This window comes from Trypanosoma cruzi, genomic scaffold (assembly GCF_000209065.1).
Source record: "Trypanosoma cruzi strain CL Brener 1047053512269 genomic scaffold, whole genome shotgun sequence".
Classification (NCBI taxonomy): Eukaryota; Euglenozoa; class Kinetoplastea; order Trypanosomatida; family Trypanosomatidae; genus Trypanosoma; species Trypanosoma cruzi.
The window spans coordinates 3295-15590 of NW_001849454.1; the positions used below are offsets into that span (position 1 = coordinate 3295).

The following is a 12296-nucleotide window of genomic DNA, read 5'->3' on the forward strand; positions in this document are numbered from 1 at the left end:
ATTTTTGTCTGGCACTCTTCTGTGGCTGTGTGTGCCCTCGTATGGTTTGCTTTGCCCCCTTTTCTTTTTACATGTCCGTAGGCACACACGAGGTCACTTACATGATATATGCATTCTGGTGCAGTTGGCTGGCCCACTCACACTCTGTGCTGGCAGTTGCGTGCGGCTGTTGTTTTTTTCCGTGGGCATGAAGATAAGAGAGGGGAGAGGGAGCGCGCGCCGCGAGTCTCTTTTCCTGATGGTGTGGTGCACCGCGTGTGACTGCGTGGAGTAGGGCGCCGCGTGACTGGTGGATGGGTGAGGACCCACTTCAACGTGTGGCTGGCGGGGTGGGTGCTCGCTCCGGGTGCGTTGTGTGTTGGCTGCGGGGATGTGGCCGCATCCCGTTGGCCGTGAGAATGTTCTGGAGGCGGTGGGTCTCTTCTCCTCGTCCATGGTGCGTGGCTGCTGCCGGTGCGCACTGGTTTCCCTTGCAACTCGCTGTGTTTCTCCTCCATGACTTTTTTCATTTCTTTCACACACAAAAAAAAGGAAGTAAAACAAGCGCGAATCGCTACTGTGCACTCTGAGGGCTCTCAAAGGAACAACAACAGTACACACACACACCGCCCACACACACGCATTAATATACTCTCAAGCGTTGCTGCTGTGAAGGCACCCCGCACACACAACCGTACTCGCGTGGCCGGATCCAGCGAAAGGAGGAAGGAAGGAAGGAGAGAGTGGGCATCAGAGGCCTAACATGTCCCGGCATCTCTTCCATTCTGCGGTGCTGCTTCTCCTCTTGATGATGTGCTCTGGCAGTGGTGCTGCATCCGCTGAGGCGAGTAACCCAAGGAACGGAATCATCTTTAAAGGAGGGGATTTGTTTAATGATCCAGAGACTGAAAATTTGGTACAGGCGTTTGGCTCGTTCCGTGCACCTTCTCTTGTTTATGTGAATGGTGTTGTTGTGGCCACTGTTGAAGCGCATTACACAAACACCACGGATAAAAAATCGTGTGTCAGTCTTGCTGCAAAGTCGATGAAATGCGATGGAGGGGAGTGGACAAATGGAACTGCCATCGTGTTTGATCATTACGACGTGAAAATTGACCGCCTGTTGAGCCCAACAACCTTTGTGAATGGTAATAATGATGAAACAAATGCTCTTGTCGGGGGTTATGGCAAGTCAACGGCTCCATTGACGGAGGTGACTGGTGATGGATATTGGGCGCCCAGGATAGCAGCTGGTGGTTTGATTCCGCATGACGATGACGATGAGGAAAAGAAGGAGTTTAATTGGGGAATTAAAAGCACGTCAGGAGTTCCTTATGACATTTGGGGGGATTACAGCACCAACCCCAAACGCTTCAAACAATTCCTGGGTGGTGGTGGCGCGGGCATTAGGATGGAGGAAGAAAGTCGCTACGTGCTGCCTATTCAAGCCTTGACCAATGATGGAAAGAACGTTTCGTTGGTTATCCTCGCCAAAGGTTTTACTTATGGCTGGGAGTTTTCAAATGGTACGAGTGATGAGGGATGCATCCAGCCTGCGGTTCTTGAATGGAAGGATAAAAGTCTTCTCATGATGACGTCGTGTGAGGACGGCAGCCGCAGGGTTTACTTGTCAAGCACCATGGGGAATCGGTGGACGGAGGAATACGACACTCTTTCACGCGTGTGGGGCAACTCGCTGAAACGTACTGGGCACGGCGTGCAGGGTGGCTTCGTTAGCGCGACGATCGATGAACAGAAAGTCATCCTCGTCAGCCAGCCGGTATATTCCGGGGAGGAGGGAAAACAAGAAACGGGTCGACTTCACTTGTGGCTGACGGACATGCAGCGAATTCATGATGTTGGACCGATATCCGCTGAGAATGAGAACGTTGCCGCCAGCACTCTGCTGTACGCCACGGCCGAAGCGCCGTCATTGGAAGGGGAAGAAGAGAAAGAAGAGAAGAAACTGTACTGCTCTTACGAGGTCGCTGCTGCAGAGGACGGTAAGTACAACATTGCTTTTGTGGACTTGACGGAGAAGTTGGAGGACATGAGGAAGGTGTTGGCTGCATGGAAGGAGAAGGACGCGCAAATTGCGAAGGAATACGGCTGCGGGAATGAAAAGGATGCAAATGAACGACGTGACTGTGATGATGGTGACCTCACCAAAGGGCTGGTTGGCCTCTTATCCAACAAGTCAACTAAGAGCACGTGGGCAGACGAGTACCTCTGCGTGAATGCAACCGTTCACGGGAAAGTGGAAAGTACTCCTGATGGTGGATTGACGTTCAAAGGACCCGGAGCGTGGGCGGAGTGGCCTGTTGGCGGCATGGGGCAGAATGTGCCGTACCACTTTGCGAACTCTAGGTTTACTCTTGTGGCGACGGTGTCCATCGATAAGGCTCCGGAGACAGGCAGCAGCCCCATCCCTTTGATGGGTGTGAGGATGAACGATGCACAAGGCACGGTGCTTTTTGGTCTGTCGTACACCCACGACAAAAAGTGGAGGATAATCTTCAACGGCAGTCGTTTGACGCTGCCGGCGCATGATGAGAATGCCGGATGGGAAGCAAACACGAAATATCATGTGGTACTGCAAATGGATTATAATAATGGGCTGTTTGTGTACGTGGATGGAAAGAGGATATGCGACACCGATGATTATGAAGTTGAGGATATCTATAAGAGCTTTTCTCACAAGTTACAAAAACTGTTGAGCTCCCACAGCATCTCGCACTTTTACATTGGCGGGGACGGCAAGAGCAACTCGGGCAACGTTCATGTGACGGTGTGCAACGTCCTGCTGTACAACCGCTTATTGAAAGATAATGAGCTCAACCCACTAAAGAAGAGGAACGTGGCCGCTGCTCCAGAGGCGGAGGTGTCGGCCCCAAAAGGTGCGCCTCAAAACAGTCATTTGAGTCAACCCTCTGAAAAAGACGCCACACCATCACCACAAAAACAAGACTTATCACCGGAAAAATCAAAAAATGAAAAGCATTCAGCAGGTTCCGGGCAGGCACCTTCTGCTGATCCCGCTGGCTCGTCCACCTCAGCCGCCGAGGGGAAAGTGGAAGATGTGGCATCCGGCAGTGTTGGCTCGGCGTCCTCATTCTCTCCAACAGCGGGAGAAGACAGTCCTCAAAAAGCACGTGAAACCGATGTGTCTTCCGGCGAGGATCACTTTGAAAGTGAACAGGAGCACTCGTCTCTCAGCGTGGTTCAGCCGATGACGGAGCAGGCTGAAGAGGTGGTTGTCGCCACTCCGCAGAGGAAAACCACTGAAGAACGGCCGCAGCACAGCACTCTATCTGATGCTTCAGAGGACGTGGAAGAGTCGTCATTCCATTCCGCCCCGCTCACCAGCGACGAACAAACCGTTGACCCCGAGGAGAGGAAGGACACAAATCCCCACACTGCTGTGGGTGCGAGCAGCGGCCCCGACTCATTCCACAGCACTGAGGTGACGCCCGTGGACGGTGCCACAGCCGCCCATGAGCCCAGCACAGACCCGGAAACTGCTCAAGGCCATGATGAAGTGTTGGATGGCGATGATGCCGCACCGGGTAATACAAGCACAGCGCCTGGGAAAAACAAGATCCCATCGGAGTCCAACGCAACATCGCTCTCGGAACATGGCATTTTGCTTGAGAACGGGCAGTTCGACTTGTCGGCCATGACTCTAATTGGTGACAGCACCGTGCACGGGTGTGTGTCTCGGGTGCTGTTGCTGCTGCTTCTGGGGCTGTGGGGCACTGCGGCTCTCTGCTGAGGTCTGAGGGAGGAGTGGAATAGCGGCTTTTCGTGGAACAACAACTGTGCAGCTCCCAGCATCACTCACTCAACTTTGTCAAGGATACTTTCTTTTTCTTCTTCTTTTTTATGGTTTTTTTCTTTTTTTTTTCTGTTTTCTGTTTTCTGTTGTTGTTTCTTCTTGGTGCTCCGTTTTTTTTTTTTTTTTTTGTTGGTGCTCTGTTGAAATAATCAGCATTCCTATTTGTGTGTTTTCCCGCAAATGGTCGCTTGCTAAACACCGTCACGAGTGACGTGTTTTTCCCTCTTTTGTTTGCTTTTTTTTGCCCACACGCGGTGCCGGCCTCATTGCTGTGCGTCCCACGGACTGCACGAAAGGAGGAGTGGAGGAGCAGGCCGGATGCCGCATGGAATGTGAGGGATGTTGTGTGGGCTGGTGGGAGAGTACAATTCCTTTTTTATTTGTGTGTGTGCGGGCAGTATGTACAAACTCAAGAACACGGTTGTATTGTGCTGCGTGGCACATGAAATGACACATCTGCCGAATCAAATGTTTTTGTTTTTTGCTTCCTTTTTGCTTCGTTTTTGTTTTTTTTTTCTTTTGTTTCGGTAAATCACTACAGTCTCTGTTCCGTCTCTGCCGTGCCCACTGTTACTGTGTGTCTCCGTGTCCCTTTTATAGTCCCTCTGCTGGCTGTGCTGCTGACACGCCCCCATTTCTTCTTCTTTTTCTTTTCTGCTAGAGGCACCGATGGTCCGCGACGACGATTGTTTGTGCACCCCTCTGTGCGATGGCACGAGGGTGACTGGGCGCCGGCCTGCTGAGTGCACTCGGAGGGAGCGGATGGCGTGCGCCGTGCCCCAATTGTGAGTGTGGGACGCCACCCGCCACGACCCGCTGTGAGGCGCAGCGCTATTCCGTCTGGGCGGAGAGAAGTGAAGGACTGCGCCGTGGACTTGGATGCGCCCCGTCCCCCTCGTTGCGGCCGTGTGTGTGTGTGTGTGTGCTCTGGATGCCCAAACTCACTTGCCCCGCAAATGCGGCAACGGAAGGATGTGGTTGCGTGGAGGCGCCAATGCCACTTGAATCAAACCGTGCCTGTGGCACACACGCAAACAGGAAGAAGAAAGGAAGGGATTATTTGTCTGGGCTGCTGGCCGGATCCCCAAATTTCCGAAGGAAATAAAATACGACGGAAAGGGAGAATGAGTAAACGGAGAGGCAGTGGGTTCGCCAAACCCTCGTTGCTTGCTCCGCATATATGTGTATATTTATATATTCTGGTGGTCCCTCTCTCGTGACATGTTGAACGTTCTATTCGGATATACCTATTTTTATAGCTTACGAAGTGGCAGACTTTGGGCCTCTCCAGCCACAAGACCCCGCCGCAGGGGTGGGAATCAAGAGAGGGGGCGGATGGTACGGCATAAATAAAAATATTCATCTTGACGCTATCGGTTCCTTTGGTTGCTTCCATCGCCGTCTTCTAAAGGAATTCATGCGATAGGAAGGAATAGTACAGAAATATGTCTTTGTCTCATTGGGAGCTTGTGAGGAGGATGCTCATGAGGTAGGCTGGCGTCCCTAATGTATATGTGTCCTGGTAAAACGGAGATATTTCTTCACAATCCCTTTCTATTTTGTGAATGTTTGGTTGACCGCGATTGAGGGAATCAGGGAACTGTTAGCGTTCAGACGATTTGTAATTATTTTGGTTTTCACAGCCACACGGGATCCCTGCAAGCTGATTGAAGGAAATGGCAGTGGTTTCTTTTACACGGCGACGGGGAGGAGCGACATTGGTGCCCGCATGTTGGACTTGGCAAGCCAGCATGGCGATGTACGGGTGCAGCTCGTCTTCGTTGATGAACACGGGCCGTTGGATGCGGTGGTAGCCCCCGCCGCAACAATGACAGGCTTACGCTTGGTTTCAGGAAACATCGCCATGCACTGGGAGGAGTCGACCGTTGCGGGGCACTTTGCGAATCACCGGGCGCCTCAAGTACCTAATTTCGAGGTTCGAGTGCTGCTGCCCATCGTGTGTGTGCGGCCCGGAAGTTGGGGGTCCAGCAGGGGCTGATCATTGCTGGAGGGCAGAGACTGAGCACCGACTACGCCAGTGCCGTCGCGGACGTTGCGGATCGGAGTGCTCAGCTTTACTCTCAGGTGGAAGAGGTGCATAATTACTTGTCGGCACGAGGATCTCACATTGCGGTGGCCGGCGGTTTTCTTGCGGGACGCGGAGACGCCGTGTCAACGCGAGGCGCCCACCTCTCGGAGAGGGCCGCCAGATGGCGTAAACACACACCGCACCAACGGCATCGTTTGATGGCTGGGGGCGTGCCAGCATCCACGTTTCCCCAACGCAATCTCACGGGAGAGAGACGGCGGGTCAACACCCATACGTCTCAGGGCAATTTTGGGCGACCACATCTCCCTCACTCGATGCCTTTGCCCTCCCACACCTTCCACTTCGAAGATGACTCCGGTGCAGAGGATCAGTTACTGCATTTCCTTGCATTGGGCGTTGACACTTGGGCCCCGCGTGTATGGAATGACGTCGTCTCCGGAGTCCTCGTCGACCTCCGATGCGCATACGGTTATTGTTTGCACTAAGTGGACTCTCAGGTTCAAATGGCCATCGACGGTTTTGTGTTGTGCAGACGCGCGCCGGAGATAGAACGGGAGCCCACCGATCAGTTCATGGATTTTGGCAGGGCCCTACCGCAGACCTTCCGGATGCTGATCGCGATAACAACCGACCCCAGCATATCCCGCCCTCCACACTTCGTGCCCGCCTTCACATGTCCGTTCACGAGGCTGACGAACACGCGAGGGCGACCCAGCCTCTTGTGGAGCGGCGCGTAACCCAACAAAAACAACGATTGTCGCGATGTCAGTTGTGTCGTATTTATGGACACGATGCATCTACACGAAACGTGCGCAGCGCAGCCAGTAGGGATTACTCGCAGCGCAGTCGGCCATTAAAAAACGGCGAGGGGCTGCCGGCTGCTTACGAGGGCGGACGAAAACAGCCCCATCCATTCCACCACCTCCCACCAATCCTCACAGGCATCGCACCGTGCCGCAGACACTTCATCCGATATTTTGAATCGCCCGAAACAATTGACGAGAAGGGCAATGGAGCTTATCCGCAAAGAAATTCAACCGTGGTACGACGAACCTCCGACATCCCCGCTTTGGACCAGCTATATGAGGGGAGCGAACGAGGTGGCTCGAGAGATGTGGGCGCCGTCAACGTGGCAGCAGAGAATGACTCTAGCGGGCAATTTACAGCCTTTTGCTGCACGCACAAACAGCCGATCAACGCGGAGAGCTGCGCGGCCTTTTTGGCGGCAATAGTCTGCGTGGCGCCATCGACCCGACGGCAGCACGCCAGGATGCTGCGGTCCATGTTGCAGATGGATCGAACCCCGCTGGGCATGGCGATTCTGGGGCTACAAAAAATTGCGGCGCGATAAGAGGCGAAGCAGGCGCGCCACTTGATAGAGGAAGGGTGGATCAATATATCCGAAGCCGGACTGACTGGAAGCAACGTGTTGTCTTACGACTTGCGTGGACAGTGGCGAGCTGTTGGCCCGAGATTGTGGCCTTAACCCCAACAATTCCACACTGGAGCCGGACGGGGCCATAATTTTGATTGGTCCGTGGCGCCGAGGACGGCGAAAGCGGATCCCCACCGCGCCTCACGGTCCGTCAGGATACGAGGGCAGGAGGACGCGTTAGACACCATAAAGCTATGCAGGACACTTCGACACAACGAGAAACTCACGAATCTGACGGCTGCCCACGTGGAGCGAGCTCTGGCTCCTTGGAATGCCACGGCGCATTCCACAAAACGGGGAGCGTTGAGGCACGCGACTCAAATTGTGGAGACATACGATTGGGACCCACACGTGATCTCGCAGTTGGCGGTGCACGTCGATCCGTTCGACCTTCCCCAGAACACAGTCCGATATTTGAGGAGGCACACCACAATGCTGACCCAGGTGTCGTCGCATGTCGCATTGATGTAAAGGGAGAACGGCGGAAGGGCAGGAACCCTGGTTGCGAGCGGAGGAGTGTTTTTCCATGATTTTTGGTATCATGCTGCTACAATAACAAGACGCACGACAAGGACGCGTCCGGCCACTCCACAAGAGGAACGAACCATTCCGCTACAACAACAAGTTAATGTGCCCGTATTGAATACCAAAGTGGATTAAGAGTCGGTTGAACCCGGCCACCTTGGAGAGACTCATGCAAGTGTGTGGGCACGTTGGGCGGTCCCCTTTACCTTTATCCTCCTCCGGTAACGCGCGCTAAGGCTCACGGAGGATTCCAGTCGCTGACGTGCGATTAATGAAAGAAGCGGGAATAATCGAGGACGCTTCGTTTACAGTAACAAGCGGCGGATGGATGATGCCCTTTTCTGTGGTGGAGGAGAAACCCACCGGTTCACGACGACGATGGATCGCGTGGCCACGTGAAAAGAAGAGAGACGACCCTTACGAGGCCAATGTTCCTCTTTTACACATTTCCCATTATTTGCCACCTGTGATAACTGAGGCCGCTTCCTGCCTGGATTTAAAGGCATCCTTTTTTCTTTCTTTGTTGCTGCGGGGACTCGGCATCTCTTTTGATGCCGCGTGGAGGATGGCACGCTGGTGGAGCTGGCACGGCTCCCAATGGGATACAAGGCCAGCCCAGAAATTCTCCAGATCATTATTACTTCGGCAATTGCGGGGGTGACGACGGTGGTTCACTTTCTCCGAGCTGCACCTCCATCGGTGCGTATCGACGTATGGATCGATGATATACGCATTGCAGGGTCGAAAAGCGACGCGACATTGTGGGAAGTCCAAGTACTTCGTAATGCGGATGGCCGTCACGCCACGATGGAGGAGGATCACGAATTGGGCGCCACGCATTACACCTTTCTTGGGGTGCGGTTTGATCATACTCACCGGGCGGTGTCCCTGAGAGATGAGTTTGCCCGGTCTGTATGCGCCATGCCGTCGCTGAAGTATTTAACCATCGCAGAAATGGAGGTTATGGCGTCACGCTTTTTGTACGCGGCGGCCATTTTTTTCAGGCGTTTATGTGCTTACTACTTTTTCATCAAGGCAGTGCGACGACGATTAACGGCAGTTAACCGGGGGATTGTGCAGGAGACATCCCCGGCAAACGTTCCGCCATCAGCGGTTGGTTTGGGCGAGAGATTGCGACACATCATCGAGAATAATCATAGGCGAATCATCAAGCCCACGGAAAAGGCATCCGCCGCCATCATCACTTATGTGTCGCTCTGTGGATGGTGAGCCGTTTTCATTCCAGACACCGGCGACGTTAAAATCGCCGGAGGAGAGTGGAAGAGCCTTTTCTTATCATGCAGGCCGAGGCACGCGCGTTACGCTTAGCCTTATCGGCTTTTCCCGCCGTCTTGCCATCCACCATGGACGTTTGGGTGGACAACACTTCGCTGCAAGGAGCGGCGAATAAAGGCAGCTCAAAATCAAACGCCATGGCGTGGGAGCTGCGGCGGATATATGAGTTTTTGGACTCTCACAGATTACAGGCATCCGTTGCCTACGTACGGTGTGCAGAAAACCCCGCAGACGGCATATCACGCGGTTGTGTTTTTACGCTTCAGGACGTGGCGAAGGGGTGGAACTTGCGAAGGGCAGCGGCGGGGTCTTTTGGCTGGAGGACCCCAAAGTCTGCCACTTCTCAATTAATATATATATATCCAATCCGAGTGGAGTGAGCGGGCCACAACTGTGGCTAATGGATGATGTATATATACATACATTTACTTGGTGTAAAGTTTGGGGATGTGGTGAACCCACTCTTATTCCATTTACTTCTCATTTCCGTCTAGTTTGTTTTCTGTGACTGATAACCTCAGGATGAGGAAAGCGGCCCTGGAGGATATTTTTTCTCTTTCTTTCTCTCCATCTCATTTAATCTTTTTTAGGCTTTTTCTTCGCCGTCTCGGGAAAAGATTAGAGCTCGTTTTTGTGAAGAATGTGTGAAAGAGCCTTGCAGCTCCGTCGGCGGTGTTTGTTTCTGTCATATGAGGCAGGAGTCGGAATGGCGCTTCAGTGCCCAGAGGTGGCGAGAAGAGCAGCAGACATCTTGCTCTACGCACAGGAGTCGAGTGAGAGGGGAGTGGACGGAGTTGTTGAATTAGCCGCCTGTACCCGCCGCTGGATGCAGAGCCGCCAGTTTTCGGACTGGCAAGAGTGCATCGAGTGGCTTCTCTTTGGTGTGGAGCGTCAGCAGGAAATTAGCGGCGTGACGAACGCACAAAGTGCGCTATTCAGGCAGACGTTATTGGAGTTGACTACCCTGTTTGAAGAGGAGGCGCGTGAGTATCATGCCGCTGCACCCCCCTTTGCTGAGGATTACTGGAGGAATGCGCAGAAGCGGCAGCGTCTGTTGAGTAGCGGTGGGTCCGATGAGAGAAGGAATTTGTGTGGGACTCGTATGACTTGGAGCATTGCGGCGGATTTGCCCCTATCGGTGGAGCAGGTCTTTTTGCTTCCCTGAATTGCATTGCAACATGCACGAAATATTTTTGCCTGTGGCTTTTTGTTTTTTGTTGTTTTTTCCTTTTTTCTTTCTGTCTGTGTTCATTGCTGTTGATTCTCTTCTTGTTTTTTTTGTTTGTTTTTCTTGCAGCCGGAAGGTTTTTGTTTACGTATTTGTATTGTTGTCGACATGCAGGAGGGAGGTACTGCTACATCTTTTTGAGGATCATAATTGATTCGGGCGGCTTAGGTTTGCGTGGGGTTCAGTTTGTGGAGTTCTGTGTGGCGTGCACCTATGACGGCACCTTTTTTTATTGTGTGCGGTCACATTGTTGGAAGGGTCGTGACTGTAGCCAACTCGGAATTATGTCTCATCTATGCGTGGATCCATTTGAGCAAAAATAAAAGGAAGCAGAGGAAAAGAATTTTCAGGAGTACACTATTTGTATAGGAGAGAACTCGTTTTTGTTTTCTTTTTTGTTTGTTGACTTTGAAGCTCTGCAGGGAGACGCGAAAGAAGAGGAGATGGCGCGACACCACGTCTCTGTGAAGGGGATATCGATTGACCCCAAAAGGGGGCTAACGGCTCACTTCAAGCGTGTCAACTCGCTGTGTAGGGGACTGAGAGTCTCGTTGAGACGCACATGGAGCGTGTGGTGCTGGCGGGGACTATCACCACCAGTACGCTGAACGCTTTTTGGTGCGTTGTGTTCCTCCTCCCAAACTATTTTACCTTCTCCTGCCTTTTTTTCTCTTTATTGTGACCGTCACAGGGATCTTTTCATTCTCCCATTACAAATAATTACTTTGTTCCCCCCTTTTTATTGTAGAATCCTATTTATTCCCCAAGTGAATTGAATATACCGTGAAACCAGAGTAAGCGTAATGGCGACGAACGCAAAAGGTTACGCAGCGCCGTCAGCAAAAGCTCCCCTCGCACCCTTCAGCTTCCAGCGACGTGCTGTTGGGGCCGATGATGTGAGCATCAAGATTTTGTTCTGCGGCGTGTGCCACAGCGACATCCACCAGGCGCGTGATGAGTGGGGTGGGTCTCTGTTTCCGATGGTGCCTGGCCACGAGATTGTCGGTCATGTAACGTCGGTTGGTGCAAACGTTAAGAAGTTCAAGGTGGGAGACACGGTTGGTGTGGGCTGCATGGTGGACTCATGTGAAAAGTGTGTGGAGTGCAAGAGGGGCCTTGAGCAATTCTGCGTGGAAGGAACGACCTCGACGTACAACTCACGGGCTCGCGGCAGCGGCGAACCCACGTATGGTGGGTACTCTGACCACATTGTGGTAAAGGAGAGCTTTGTGCTGCTCATTCCCACCAACCTTGATCTTGCCGCGACCGCCCCACTGCTGTGTGCCGGTATCACGACTTACTCACCCCTGCGGCACTGGGGCACGAAAGCGGGGACGAAAGTGGGTGTTGTGGGGCTTGGCGGCCTCGGCCACATGGCAGTGAAGATCGCCAAGGCGATGGGTGCGGAGGTCACTGTTTTTACAACCAGTGAGGGCAAGCGGGAGGCAGCCAGGATGCTCGGCGCGGACCACGTCGTCATCTCGAAGGACCCGGGGCAGATGAAGGCGGTTAAGAACACGCTCAATCTTATTATTGACACCGTTGGAAACACGCACGACTTGTCGCCGTACATTCTCGCCCTCACGACGGATGGTGTGCACATACTGGTCGGTCTGCCGGAGAACCCGCATCCGCCGGTATCACCCTTTTTGCTACTGAAGGGGCGCAAGTCAATCGGCGCTTCACTCATCGGAGGCATTCCCGAAACACAAGAGATGCTTGACTTCTGTGGCAAACACGGCATCGTATCGGACATTGAACTAATCAGCATCGATTATATTAATACAGCATACGAACGTGTGATGAAAAGTGATGTGAGGTATCGCTTTGTCATTGACATGGCCACACTTGGACAATGAGTCAATGTGCACCAGCGGGAGAAGGAGATAGTAGGTAGAATCAAAGGTTTTTATATACTCCCTATTTAAAACTTCTTTTGTAAGGGAGC

At 52.8% G+C, this 12296-nt stretch overlaps 3 protein-coding genes across 3 annotated transcripts, besides 13 other annotated features; all 3 read left to right on the top strand.

The window, feature by feature from the left end:
- Positions 1–827: a sequence feature (areas merged during assembly that could not be assigned to a particular haplotype. This can correspond to areas where the two haplotypes were merged or to regions with more than two copies in the genome that were merged during assembly.).
- On the top strand, positions 743–3751 carry Tc00.1047053504425.10 (trans-sialidase, putative; the record flags this gene model as incomplete). Its single annotated transcript, XM_808095.1, has 1 exon — positions 743–3751. The coding sequence occupies one exon, from the start codon at positions 743–745 to the stop codon at positions 3749–3751; it is 3009 nt and encodes a 1002-aa protein (XP_813188.1).
- Positions 828–865: a sequence feature (heterozygous, non-Esmeraldo-like haplotype).
- Positions 866–2992: a sequence feature (areas not merged during assembly with more than two copies in the genome that could not be assigned to a particular haplotype).
- Positions 2993–3846: a sequence feature (heterozygous, Esmeraldo-like haplotype).
- Positions 3840–3942: a sequence feature (T-rich).
- Positions 3847–9256: a sequence feature (areas not merged during assembly with more than two copies in the genome that could not be assigned to a particular haplotype).
- Positions 4284–4339: a sequence feature (T-rich).
- Positions 5045–5265: a mobile genetic element.
- Positions 5276–9496: a mobile genetic element.
- Positions 5277–5447: a mobile genetic element.
- Positions 9257–12296: part of a sequence feature (heterozygous, Esmeraldo-like haplotype) that runs on past the window's edge.
- Positions 9420–9492: a mobile genetic element.
- On the top strand, positions 9761–10285 carry Tc00.1047053504425.50 (hypothetical protein, conserved; the record flags this gene model as incomplete). Its single annotated transcript, XM_808096.1, has 1 exon — positions 9761–10285. One exon carries the CDS (start codon positions 9761–9763, stop codon positions 10283–10285), a length of 525 nt encoding a protein of 174 aa, XP_813189.1.
- Positions 10309–10413: a sequence feature (T-rich).
- On the top strand, positions 11152–12207 carry Tc00.1047053504425.60 (NADP-dependent alcohol hydrogenase, putative; the record flags this gene model as incomplete). The annotated part of the gene is made up of 1 exon (XM_808097.1): positions 11152–12207. The coding sequence occupies one exon, from the start codon at positions 11152–11154 to the stop codon at positions 12205–12207; it is 1056 nt and encodes a 351-aa protein (XP_813190.1).